Below are 14170 nucleotides of genomic sequence, written 5' to 3' on the forward strand. Positions count from 1 at the left end.
TGTTACATTTTGTTTCAACCCTCTTTATTCTCTTTAGCATTTTAATGGCTCGAGTATATTCTATCTCCTTTATTAGATGGCTTCACGAAAGCAGATACATTTTCTTTTTTAAATACTATTTCTTTTTTATATTTTTATTGATTTCAGAGAGAGAGAGAGAGAGAGAGAGAGAGAGAGACATCAATGATGAGAATCATTGATGGGCTGCCTCCTGCATGCCCCACTGGGGATTGAGCCTGCAACCCAGGCATATGCCCTGACTGGGAATTCAACCGTGACCTTGTGGTTTATAGGTTCATGCTCAACCACTGAGCCACACCAGCTGGGCCAGATGCATTTTTTTATCCATCTCGGTATCCCTCATAGTAGCTAGTATCTTAAAGTTTGTGCTGAGAGAATGCATATACAAATACTGCCTATTTCTAATTCCAGATAGCTAAATTTTTCTTTAAATTGGAGAATATGAGAACAAAACAAAAATGGTTTGCCCAAGTTTGCTATGGTGGTAAGCCATACATTCAGGCTTTCTTGAAGCTTGACTCCTTATGCAGATAATTTCCCCCTAGAGCTTTATCTAAGATGTATATACTTAACCAATGATTTATTAACACACCTTCCTACTCCAATACTAATAAATCAACATCTGAGAAGTGCTCTTGTACTCCTTTCACAAGCAGAAAGTACACTTACTAAACCTATATATCCAGCAAACACTTCCACTTACATATATCCTAATGTTTTTATTCTATTTTTCTATGTCTTCTACATGTTTATCTGTATCCATGAAGCTTGTTTTAAACTTTAAGCTCCCCAAATTGTCCTGGATAATAGTACCCATAAAGAGGTACTTAAACACTTTTTTATGATGATATTCAGACTTCTAAATCTGTATACATTTCCAATAAGGAAATGAAAAAAAAAGGGGGGGGGGGAATCTGAAGAGTTTAATGAAGCCATGAATGGATTAATACATTTCTTAACTTCAAAGTTGGTGAGTAATGTCCTTGAGTTAGGGTGGAAAATAAAAAAGGATGCTTTGTGTTATCTATTAAATTTGATGGGGGAAAATAAGCTAACTATATAATACAGTGTAAAGATAAATTAACCTTAGAAGCCTTTTATTCTAACCTCCTCATTTAGAAAATAGAGACTCAGAAAGGGAATATTAAAACCAGTGGTATATTCCTTTAAATATTACAGCTATGCAGGTTAACATCCTGGGAGCTGTGACATTTTTCTATGGCTAACAGAGGGATCCTCCAGCCAATCATAGGACTGACCTAAATGTTCCTTAAAAACACCACTGTGATTATTACTTCAATAATTGAGGAGTGTAAATCACTGAATGCCAGTCAGGGAGGGCATAAGCAACACAGGGGTATGGTTATAGTTGTTGTGCCCCAGACCTTAACTCCATCTCAAGACATTTTCTCCTGTACTCATCATAAGCAAGAAGTGCCTGTTTACTCAAGGTTCCTAAATTCATAGAAAAGCTCCAATTACAGGTGGCATAACTGAAGCTTTTGCAGGGTGGATACATATCTGATCAAGTTTTAAAGTTTATTTTATCAGGTTTTATTACTAATTTTAAAAAGAATTTATTCTATTATACCCATTATCTTTTTCTCTTTCATTCCCTAAGTGTTTGGCATGTTGTTAGACACCCAATAAATTTGGTTGTTGGTGAATCAGTTTCAACTGATTTTTTTAAAATAAGGATTGGAAATATCTGTGTGTGTGTGTGTGTGTGTGTGTGTGTGTATCTTTCTCTCAATGGTACTATTCACTGTTAAGCTTGCCTGTGGATCTCCTCTACTTTCACTTCCCCTTAGTAATACTTCTTCCTGTACTGCCCTACTAGTAGAGACATGTTCTCAACATGGTTAGCTATCTACATATCCTGCCTTTTTCCAGTTCTCTGTTGTATAGCCAAGACTTCAGAAATAATAGCGAGAGGATGAAAGTGGATGAGAACTGGGACGCAGAGCTATACACGTCTGGTTTTGCTATTAGTACACTGGAGAAAAGAAGAACTTTTGGACAGCGACACCAAGAGGAGGAAAAGTCAGCAGGGAGTCAAGCTTCCAGTCTCATTGTCAAATTGAGAAGCAGAGAGTAAGAACAAGTCTTGTCCCCAAAAGGATGGGCAAAGAGGTCTGGCCAATCTGTAACAAAATGAAAACTTCAGCAGCCAAGATAGTAGGTTTAGCTGCAATGCTGCCAAGTTAGAGGCTCACATATTTCCAGAAGATTCATGTAAAATTAAAGTTGACTGGGCAAAGTGACCCATCACATATCACTAAATTCTCCCTTTTAACTACAGAGGATCAGAAAATAGGCTGTTTCATCAGTCCAGTGGGATTGCCTACCTCTGTAGTACTGGAATAGTGACCACAGAAGACCCCAGAATATACTTATAAAATCAACGAAGATGCTGGGATGTTCTTGCTCAGCTCGAGATCTTGTTTCCTCCCCCAGTCTTCCATGTACCTCCTCCTTGTTAGGACTGGTGAGTGACATAAGAATCACAACTGGTGATATCACTATCTCTATGGCAACAGTGGTGAGGCCACCAGAAATTGTGTCATCAAAGGACAGGGGGAGAGGTGAAGATACACTCCAAAGCTCTGATGTTTAGTTTGGGTTAACTTTCTCTTGATAATTTTCTTCTTTAAATATATAATTTAGGAAAGAAAAACTCTTATAAATATGTAATTTAGGTAGGAAATATGGGAGGGGAAAATTTTACCAATGGATTCCACTTAAAACAACAGAGTAAGTATCATATATTAACAAATCCATATAGATGCAGACAATAAGAATTAAAAGGATTGGGGGGAGGTACTAAATTTTGTATGCAAAGCACATGGAATCACTTCATTTTGTGGGATGCAGCTTGGATTCTTTTTCATTATAAACATCTTACTTTCACAAAAAAAATAAATTTTGAGATATTTTTCCTAAAGTGACCATCTCTGGGTAATAATTGGTCTTTGATGGTCAGAGATACAGTAGCACTAATGCATCCTCTGCAATGCCTCCACCTCCAACTGTAGTGGGATAAGTCAGACCTTGAGGCATTTGGTTAGCAATTTCTAGGCTTTATTAGCAGTACATTCTCTTTGGAAATATAACCTTAGGTACTCTTAATTAATGATTAAATATAGGACTAGTGCATAGTTTCCATGAAGCAAAAAGAATCTCTGATCAAGGCTACAAGATATGAATTAAAATCATTAATGGATTCAAAAGTGACTGACTGGTTTATTACAGGCTTCCTGTAGCAGGTTATTTATTGATGACCTTTTATATTAGGTCTCAGTTTCCTCATCTTTAAAATAAAGAAGTTGTGCAGGTTGATCTTCTACAATCCCTTCCATCTCTAACATTCTATGATTTTGATACTTCAGAGGTACTTGAATAAAACTACATGTACATGCATATAGCACTTTGCAGGTGAGCAAGCGCTTACACATCCGTTGTCATCCGATCCTCACATAACCTTTTGAGGTAATAGTGCAGGTATTATTTTCCCTGTTGGACAGGTATAGAAGCTTGCTCAGGGCACAACTAAAAACTGATGGAACTAAAACTTGGATCTAATTGTTTTCATTATAATTAACTAGTTATTAATACTAATAATAGGATGAGAGCAAAAGGGAGGCCAAACATTATAAATACGGTCACCTGGGCAGCTTCGCCAAGAAGCTACAGCTTCACGCTCCCTCGGGAACCACCGGTCCATTCCCTGCAGATCACTGGGGAAGGGAATGAACAAAGGGGGAGATGGTCACATGTGTAGTGAAGTCCAGGTGACAGACATAGGGACAGTGAATTCCTCTCAGTATAACTGGGGAACTATGGATTGGCTAGGGGGTAGACCCCACTAGAAGCACATGAAATCTTGGGAAAGTAAAATCGCCAGAGTTCTTTCTCTCTCACTTGCTCTTGTTGGCTTGTATTCTTGTTCTCTTTTGCTCTATGACCCGCACACCCCCGTGCACTCACCTGTTCTCTCTCCTGTGAGCTCATCCATTCTCTTCACAGCCATGTGGCCTTAAGCAGCCATGGCCCTGGGCCATGCAGACTCCACACTCAGGATGCTTGACTGGACTGGACTTTAATATGGAACAGAAATTCTGGGCGGTGGCCTCAATTCTGGCCTTACTGAAGACAACACTGGACTTCTTCCATGGTGAGACGGATAGAGATGGGACCTTGGAGGGAATCCCCTTAATTTTACATCATCAATAAAGCTTTCCACAAAACCCCAGCTTCCTGTAAGAGCCATAGGAAATTCCTTTCCTTGAGACACCCTCAAAACTCCACTTCTACCAATAACACAATATTCTAAATTTTAAGTCAGTGCTCTTTCAACTATATTATGACACCTTGAAACTAGTATTTAGAACATGGGGCAGCCCTGGCTGGGTGGCTCAGTTGGTTGGAGTGTCGTCACAGGGGGTTCCCTCCAACAAAAGGTTGCAGTTGCCTGGTCAGGACACATACCTAGGTTGCACAGGTTGGGTCCTGGGGTGGGCTGTGTATGGGAGGCAACCAATCGCTGTTTCTCACATCGATGTTCCTCTTTCTCTCTCTCCCTTCCTTTCTCTCTCTAAAAATCAATGACCAAAACATATCCTCAGGGGAGGATTTAAAAAAACATGGGGCAGTGTTTGACGTGGAGGTGTAAAATAACATAACTGGCAATGCTACACAGGTGTTAGGAGATTGCTGATAATAGGGGTCTATCAATTTATCAGAACCAGGAAAGTATGTTGATATTCATATTGACCCCAGAATCAAATACTACCAAACTTTAAGTGCTGACTGAACATAGGATGAGGCCAAGAAATGTAAGACAGCACAGCATGAGTAAATTTCTCTGATAAAATTTCTCTAAAAGTTTCCTGTTTTATTTCAGTTTGGTAGCTGCACCTTAACAGTGCGGGTGGGGTGGGAACAACCAATCTACTCACTACATGTCTTTTTCCTATCTCAGCATGCACACTTCTCTTCCTAAAAACAAAACAAAACAGCATGAATTACCAGGTGTAGAAAGATCCCTAAACCTTTTTTTTATGTTTTAGTCCCTCCCCTTGTAATAACTACCATGTTTGACAGTTTTCTATTTGCTAAGCTATCCCTTTCTCTCCCTCTTTTTTCTGACCATAAGCTAAACTTGTTAGTTTTATGATAGATAAAATCCAAAGCAAATGTCTGAGGACAGGTTGCTGGTTGCTGTCTTCTACTGAGGGATCTTGAAAGTTGAGCAGAAGAAACTAAAATTACAAGTGTTTTGTCTAATCTTTCTGGAATCTCCTCAGGCTGTAATACAGTGGTTCTCAACCTTCCTAATGCCGTGACCCTTTAATACAGTTCCTCATGTTGTGACCCAACCATAAAATTATTTTCGTTGCTACTTCATAACTGTAATTTTGCTACTGTTGTGAATCGTAATGTAAATATCTGATATGTAGGATGTATTTTCATTGTTACAAGTTGAACATAATTGAAGCATAGTGATTAATCACAAAAACAATATGTAATTATATATGTGTTTTCCGATGGTCTTAGGCGACCCCTGTGAAAGGGTCACTCGACCCCCAAAGGGGTCGCGACCCACTGGTTGAGAACCGCTGCTCTAAAACAATGCAGAGTCTTAGGGAAGTCCACAGTTAAAAATCAATTACAAACCACTGCCCCAGAGGTTTCTTCCTAGTCCACTAAATTTTAAATAACATGTCAGGAGGTTCATAGGCGTCCTGAATGAAGTGCACTCATGAATCACATTCCAGGTCAAGAATCTCTGGACTCATATGTCAGGTGGTTATAAATGCTTTGATAAATGAGAATAGAAGACAGCAGGAATGATGGCCACCTGGGATAAGATGTCAGATACGTCTTCTCTGAGGCCCCCTGCGAGCAGACTGGCGCTGGTGCAGACCGCTGAGGGAGCATGCCAAGAAAAGGGGACAGCAAGCAGAGCTTCCAGCAGAGAACACAGAATGCGCTTTGGTGGATTCCACGTGCACATCCTCACTCCTCCTTCTCTCCCCCACTTCCTCTCTGCATCCCTGCCCCGCTCCGTTCTCGTACCACTTCTCCCCAGGACCTTGCTGGTCTCCTTAAGGATGAGGAGTTCGGGGGCCACGCCTCCACCTTCCCCCAGTCTCACCAAGGCTTCCCTCTCTGAAACAATGAATTGAGAGTCAGAAAAGCTGAGCTCGGGTTCTGTCATGTTGTAGGCCCTTGTGCCAGTCAATTACTGGTTGACACTGCACGAGATGATTGTGACTGTTCGTTCTGTAATCTGAGATCTGAGATTCCAACCTCAGGGTTCTTCCCTGTCTACTCCCCGTTTCCGTCACGTCCCCTCCCCGCCGTTTCGCCCTCTTCCCCGAGCCCCCTTCTCCGCCACCGTCCGCCCAGTGTCTGACCCGCCCCCTTTCCTGATGTGCGCCTGCGCAGGCTGTTGGGACGATTACTCTTGACCCTGCCGAGGAGCCGTAGTCTGCGGAGCGCCGGCGGCAGGGGATTGTGGGAGAAGATGGCGGCCGCCGCTCACCCCCGGGTTGTCCGGGTCCTGCCAATGTCACGTAAGTGTCACTGGGAAAACGGGCCCGGGTCGGGATTCCGGGACAGGGTGACCATTTGGGGGGTGGCGCCGCGCCGCAGCGGTCATACCGACGCCCCGGACACGGGTTTTCTAGGTGCAGGGCTGCGCCCGTTCAGTTTCTCCTTTCCTTTCCGTCTCCGACTCACAAATTGACAGGCGCATTTGGGAAGGGGTCTGCGCCGGGAGAACGTGAGCAACGGGAAGGGGAGAGGAGAAAGCGAGGGGCGTTTAACCGATCGAGAGAATCGGGGTTCTCCTAGGGTTGCCAGGCTTTGGGGTTCTGAGAAATACTTACGTCGGGGTGCGGGGTCGTGGGAGAGGAGTCTGGAAAGGATGGGGCGGGGAGGATAGTGGAGAGAAGGTTCCTAAATGATTGGCTTTAAGACCTTGTGCAAACCTTTAATCGGGCTCAACTTAAGATCTTTCGTGACACAATGGAAATGATGATACCACAACGTCAGGGAGTTTCGAAAAACTAAGTGGTACTCATGAAAGCACTTTCTGAATCAAAAGCATCTCCGTAGAGAAGAGTGTCAGACCGAGGTGCTGGGCCTGGGGGACGAGGAATGCTTGTAGGGAAGGGAAGGGAAGGGAAGGGAAGGGAAGGGAAGAGTAAAGGATAGCTGGGGATTTTCTAAGCGTTGTTCATTCACCCCTTCGTCCTTACTAGATCGCCTATTAGCGTCCTGAGACTGAAAACATGCATTTACTCTCCCACCCAGTAAGAGAGGCTAGAAAGGCAAAGAAATTTAATCCAGTTATGCTTTTCACCCTCCAGCCCTTCACAAACAGGCCATCGACCTCCAGAAGTTGTATTTTTTTTTTTTTTATGGTACCTGCTATCTGCTAATCACAGCTCTAGATTTTTTAAAAAAAATTATCTATATTGAAAGTATTACTGATGTCCCCTTTTAGATATTCTTATAATTGCTTTTTCTTCAACTTTTTTTTTTGTAACTGACATCATAGCTTGTCATGCCGCTTTATTGTCTCTGGTAAAATAACCTTTTAACTAACTCTGGAGAGGCAAGTTTAATGTGTAATAAATCAAGACACTATAGAACAGTTGTGTGAAACAAAGATACATAGTGAAGTGTGGAGGGACTATTGAGTACCATAGGAAATCAGAAAAGGGAAAGATGGGTATCATTTGAAGCAATGAGGGAAGATTGGAAGACCAGGGAAGAATGGCAGTTTTCCCACTGATTTTGTGAGGTTTGTTATGATCTAGAAAGTCAGAAAGGTTGGACATTTTCCTGTCACTGGCAAGGACTAGGGGGTGAGAATGGAACCATGAAGTACTTAGGAGGCAGTGAAATGACTACCTGTAGGTCTGATAGTAGGAAAGGAAGTTGGATACATTACATGGGATCAAATAATAGAGGCCTTTGAAAGCCAAACAGAGTTTTAAGTCAGTGGTCTCCAAAGTGGGTTTTGCAAGAGGAAATGATAGAATACAATGATAGAATACAAAATAAAACAAAACCCACACAACAACCAAACTAATACTTACGTTATTCAAACTATATACACTGTTCTTTTTTTAAAAAATATATTTTATTGATTTTTTACAGAGAGAAAGGGAAAGGGATAGAGAGTTAGAAACATCGATGAGAGAGATACATCGATCAGCTGCCTCCTGCACACTCTCTACTGGGTATGTGCCTGCAACCAAGGTACATGCCCTTGACCGGAATCGAACCTGGGACCCTTGCATCCTCGGGCCGATGTTCTATCCACTGAGCCAAACCGGTTAGGGCTACACTGTTCTTCTTTTTTTTTTTTTTTAATTAAATTTATTGGGGTGACATTGGTTGACATATAGATTTCAGGTGTGGGTTTCTATGTTATAAGATCTGTATACTGCACTGTGTGCCCACCACCCAAAGTCAGATCTTCTCCTGTCGCCACATATTAGGACTCCCTTCTCTGGCCACTCCATTACCTCTGGCAACTTGTTTGTGTTCACAAATTTCAGTTTTATATCCCACATATGTGTGAAATCATATGGCTATTAGCTTTTTCTAACTGACTTATTTCACTTATCATAATATTCTCAAGGTCCACCCATGTTTTTGTAAATGACACTATTTCATCCTTTCTTATGGCTAAGTAGTATTCCATTGTGTGTATATACCACATCTTTATCCAATCCTCTATTGCAGGACACTTCGTTGTTTCCATGCATTGGCCACTGTGAATAACATAGGGGTGCATATATCTTTGTGAATACATGATTTCAAGTTTTTCAGATATGTGCCCAGGAAAGGGATTGCTGGGTAGTGTTGTAGCTCTATTTTTAATTTTTTGAGGCATCGCCAGACTGCTTACCATAGTGGTTGTATGTACACTGATCTAAGTGATTTAATACATGTTTTATAATGTATATACTCTTGGAGTACTTAGAACATGTGTGTAATTTATAGATAAGCACTTAAAAATAAATATGTTTGGAGACAATTTATTTAGATATTACAGTAGAAAACCATTGTAGGTTTTTGAACAGAGGAATGTAAGGAATAAATAATGTTACTCTCCTAATGGTGTCCATAATAAATGGAAGAAAATGGAGAGGCTGGAACCAAAGAGGGTAATAACATATTTATTGAGCACATACATGAGCAAGGCACTTACCAGTATATTATTAATATCCATACAACCCTCTAAAATGTTAGCTCCATGAGGGTAGGGACTTTGTCTTTTTTTTACGATGCTAGACACAGTTTTCTAGAATAGTTCTTGGCCCATAATTGTTGAAAAAACAAATAACCATGTGAGGTTAGTGTAACATTACCTTCTGAGGTATTTTGAAGTAGTAATAAATGAAAACAGCTGTTATTCATGCAATGCTAAATGTGAGTTAGGTAATGTGCTGAATGCCTTATGTACATTTATTCTGATCCTCATAACAATCCTTTGTGTTATTAATTCTTTGAGTCCAGTAATTGTTCCCATCTTCTTGACTGTCCTTTATCCTATGCCCTCACTTCCTTCCTTACTCATCATTTTAATAATTCCTTTTCATACATTCTCAACTCTCCAGCCCATCTCCCTTTGTCAGCAAAAAAGTCAACTCTGATTAAACCAAACTTTCCATGTATTTCCTGCCTGCCCCTGAGCAGTAGAGAATTGAGCTAGAAAAATACCAAACTAACTGACTGACCTTATTTTAAATTCATGAATACAAATCTCAAAGTAGATTTTCAATAGAATACAAAGTAGATATTCAACACTAACATTTCCATAGGAAATTTGCTTTCCCTTTCTCTATAACAATTATTTAACATGACCAATCTTTTAAAGCTTTTAACATGTGCTTCTGTCTAATTCTCTGCTTTACAGAGAAATCAAGGAATCAGATGAGAAAAATCTCTTTTTCCCACCGCAAAAATCTAATAGCTGACCTGTGATAATTCTCTGCCTTCTCTCCAAATGAGCTCCTTCAGCTCTGATCTATAGCCATCCTCTCTTATCTATTCATTCCCTCTTTTGCATCATTAATTTTTCTCATCAACTGGGTCATTTCCTTTAGCATCTACACTAATAAAAGAAAAACATGGTAATTGGCGTACGACCGCTACCCTTCCCATTGGCTAATCAGTGAGTATATGCAAATTAACTGTCAGCCAAGATGGCTGCCGGCAGCCAGGCAGCTGGAAGCGAACATGAGGCTTGCTTGCTGCAGACTCCAACGTTCCCCGCCTGCGCTGCCGGCCTCTGAGCCGGCAGTTTGAAACATTCTAACAAATATAGAAGCTAAAACAAACGGCTGGGATCTCAGAGCTGAAGTTATACATTGTTTCGATTATAGAACGCAAACAAACCAGCGGAAGCCTCAGAGCTAGAGCCAGAGCTAAAGCTGGCCCAGAATAAAATAAAAAAAAAATAAAAAAAGGAGCGGTTGGGAGCTTCAGTTAATCACCATCCTTAAGGCAGCCCTCAGCCCCTCACCCAGGCTGGCCAGGCACCCCAGTGGGGACCCCCACCCTGATCCAGGACACCCTTTAGGGCAAACCAGCCGGCCCCCAGGCCTCTATCCTATATAGTAAAAGGGTAATATGCCTCCCAGCACCGGGATCAGCGGAGCAGCAAGGCCTCCCAGCAATGGGATCAGTGGAGCCACGAAGCCTCCTGGCACAGGATCAGCGTGACAGGGGGCAGCGCCCAAACCCCCTGATCGCCCTGCTGCTCCGTGTGTGACAGGGGGTGGGCCACAACCTCCCTATCCGCCCTGCTCTGTTCGTGACAGGGGAAGGTGCCCCAACCCCCTGATCAGCCCTGCTCTGTGCCTGATAGGGGGGAGCTCCCCAACCCCCTGATCGCCCTGCGGCTCTGTGTGTGACAGGGTGCGGCACACCAACCCCCTGATTTGCCCTGCCCTGAGTGTGACAGTGGCGGCGCCCCAACCCCCCTCCACGGGCCTTGCTCTGTGTATGACAGGGTAGAGCCATAACCTCCCCATTGGCCCTGCCCTGAGTGTGACAGGGTGCAGCACCCCAACCCCCTGATCTGCCCTGCTCTGTGTGTGACAGGGGGCGGTGCTCCAGTTCCCCTATCGGCCCTACTCTGTGCGTGACAGGGGGGAGCTCCCCAACCCCCTGATGGGCCCTGCTCTGTGTGTGACAGGGTACGGAGCCCCAACCCCCCTGATGGGCCCTGCTCTGTGAGTGACAGGGGGCAGCGCCCCAACCCCCTGATTGGCCCTGCTCTGTGCGTCACAGGGGGTGGCGCTGCAACCTCCCCATCGACCCTGCCTTGAGTGTGACAGGGGGCGGTGCCCCAACCCCCCAATCGGCCCTACCCTGAGTGTGACTGAGGGTGGCATCGCAACCTCCCAATCCACCCTGCTCTGTGCATGACGGGGTGGCGCCCCAACTCCCCAATCGGCCCTGCTCTGAGCCTGACCAGGGGCTGCACCTAGGGATTGGGCGTGCCCTCTGCCACCCGGGAGCAGGCCTAAGCCAGCAGGTCGTTATCTTCTGAGGGGTCCCAGACTGCGCGAGGGCACAGGCCGGACTGGGGGACCCGCCCCCCCCCCGCCCCCCACCCAGTGCACAAATTTTTGTGCACCGGGCCTCTAGTCCATATATATAAAGAGCCAGGGGCTGTCACAACTGAAACCAACGAATGGACGACCGAACAGGCTGAGTGGGGCAACAAGGCCAGCAGGAGGGTTAGTGAGAGACGACCAAAAGACTGAGCAGCAGGCTGCGTGGGGCGACCAGGCTGGCAGGGGGGGCAGTTGGAGGTGACCAGGCCGGCAGGGGGGCAGTTGGGGGCAACCAGGCCGGCAGGGGGGCAGTTGCGGGTGACTAGGCTGGCAGAGGGGCAGTTAGGGGCAACCAAGCCAGCAGGGGAGGGCAGTTAAGGGTGATCAGGTTGGCAGGCAGAGGCAGTTAGGGGTTATCAGGCTGGCAGGGGGCCCAGTTAGGGGCAATCAGTCAGGCAGGTAGGTGAGCAGTTAGGAGCCAGTTGTCCCGGATTGTAAGAGGGATGTCCGACTGCCTCGGGCCTAAACTGGCAGTTGGACATCCCCTGAGGAGTCCTGGATTGGAGAGGGTGCAGGCTGGACTGAGGGGACCCCCCCCCCCCCATGTACGAATTTCATACACTGGGCCTCTAGTATGCTATAACATCTCATATTTAAAAAAAGCTACCTTCCTTGTCTTCATCTTACTGTAGTCCTATTTTTCTTTGCCCCTTTATATCAGATCTCCTCAAAAGAGTATCAGTACTCCTTTTACAATTTCCTTTCTTCACATTTTCTCTTTTGCTTGCTCCATTCAGGCTTTAATTCCTACTATTCCAATAAAATTTCTCTTGTTAAGGCCGTTTATAGCCAACATTTTATAGATCTCATAGTACTCTGTCTTCATGCTACTTCACTTTTCAGCATTGCTTCATAGAGCTAACACCAGTAGACACCTCCCACCCTTATCTACAGTTTTGCTTTCCACATTGTTAATTACCCTACAGTCTGAAAATATTAAATGGAATATTCCAGAAATAAACAATTCATAAGTTGTAAATTGCCCATCATTTTCAGTAGCATGATGAAATCTTGTGCTGTTCTCCGTGCTGCCAGAACGTGAATCAAAACAAAAGTTAATATAAGCTTTAACCCAAGTAAATGAAAATACTGATAGCAAATAATGTAATAGGTTCCTAGGAAAATGAGCTATTTGTATTCATTCATAGTCAATGTTATGTTAATACTTCCCATTTTTGTATATTCTGGGCTTTTGTTTAAGGTTCTTCTATTACTGCATTAGCCACAGCCGTGCTTCATCACCCACCCCAGCGCCAGCTTCACCATGCACTCATACCTCATGGGAGAAGTGGGCGTTCCTCAGTCAGTGGGGTGGTGGCCACTGTGTTTGGAGCAACAGGATTCCTGGGCCGATATGTTGTCAACCATCTTGGTAAGTAAAGTTCCTAGAGATTAGTATACTTCAGTGCCACTTTTTAGGGTTATCTAATGAGAAGCCAGGAGCTATGTTTCTTTTCATTTTAACAGTATTCTGAATGACTCCTGTCTTGGATTTATGTGATTTTGGTCTTCTGTGAGCATTGTGAGCACATCCATACTTCCTCATACTTCCTATATGATGCTAAAATGGGAATAGGGGACTCTGAAAAGTTATGGCATCTCTGACATGCCAAAATACACTTTTCGTTATAGATAGTGTCAATTCACATGTACTGGCATTTAAATATTTACCACATCACTCTCATCTAATCTAATCTAATAATAGACAAACATGGTAATTGACCATACCTCCGCTACGCTTCCCATTGGCTAATCAGCAGGATATGCAAATTAACCCAACCAAGATGGCGGCCAGCAGCCATGCAGCTGAAGCGAGCAGGAGGCTTGCTTGCTCCAGTGATGGAGGAAGCCAAGGTTCTCCGCCTGCTGCAGCCTGGCTCTGAGCTCCGAAAGCAACAGCTCTGAAAGCAACAAAGTTGCAATTATAGAAGCTAAACAAACCCCAGATACCTGTTTTCAGCAGGCTCTGGCCTCGGAGCTGGAGCGGCAACAAAGTTTCAATTATAGAAGGTAAATAAATCCCAGAATAAAAAAGAAAAAAGAAAAAAAGGAGAGGCTGGGAGCTTCCGTCGCCAGCTTGGCCAGCCTGAAAACAGACCTCAGCCCCTCATCCAGACTGGCCAGGCACCCCAGTGGGGACCACCACCCTAAAGGGGGTGTGGGCAGCCTGAAAATAGCCATCAGCCCCTCACCCAGGCTGGCCAGGCACCCCAGTGGGGACCCCTCCCTGAAGGGGGTGTGACCAGCTGCGAACAGCCATCAGCCCCTCACCCAGGCTGGCCAGGCACCCAAGCAGGACCCCCACTCTGACCCGGGACACCCTTCAAGGCAAACCAGCCGGCCCCCACCCATGCACCAGGCCTCTATCCTATATAGTAAAAGGGTAATATGCAAACTGACCCTAACAGCAGAAAGACTGGGAATGACTGGTCTCTATGACACACACTGACCACCAGGGGCCAGACGCTCAATGCAGGAGCTGCCCTCTGGTGGTCATTGAA

General features: G+C 44.3%; 1 protein-coding gene across 1 annotated transcript in view; it reads left to right on the forward strand.

The window, feature by feature from the left end:
- Positions 1–6511: 6511 nt before the first annotated feature.
- NDUFA9 (NADH:ubiquinone oxidoreductase subunit A9) overlaps positions 6512–14170 on the forward strand; it is a 43619-nt gene continuing 35960 nt past the window's right edge. Inside the window, exons 1-2 of the mRNA XM_070409555.1 lie at positions 6512–6599; positions 12871–13041. Coding sequence (XP_070265656.1) covers positions 6551–6599; positions 12871–13041 — 220 coding nt within the window. The 5' untranslated portion in view covers positions 6512–6550. The remainder of the gene's footprint in view (positions 6600–12870; positions 13042–14170) is intronic.

Source organism: Myotis yumanensis, unplaced genomic scaffold, assembly GCF_028538775.1.
Source record: "Myotis yumanensis isolate MYYU_CA2020_CCGP unplaced genomic scaffold, mMyoYum1.0.hap1 SCAF_3, whole genome shotgun sequence".
NCBI lineage: Eukaryota > Metazoa > Chordata > Mammalia > Chiroptera > Vespertilionidae > Myotis > Myotis yumanensis.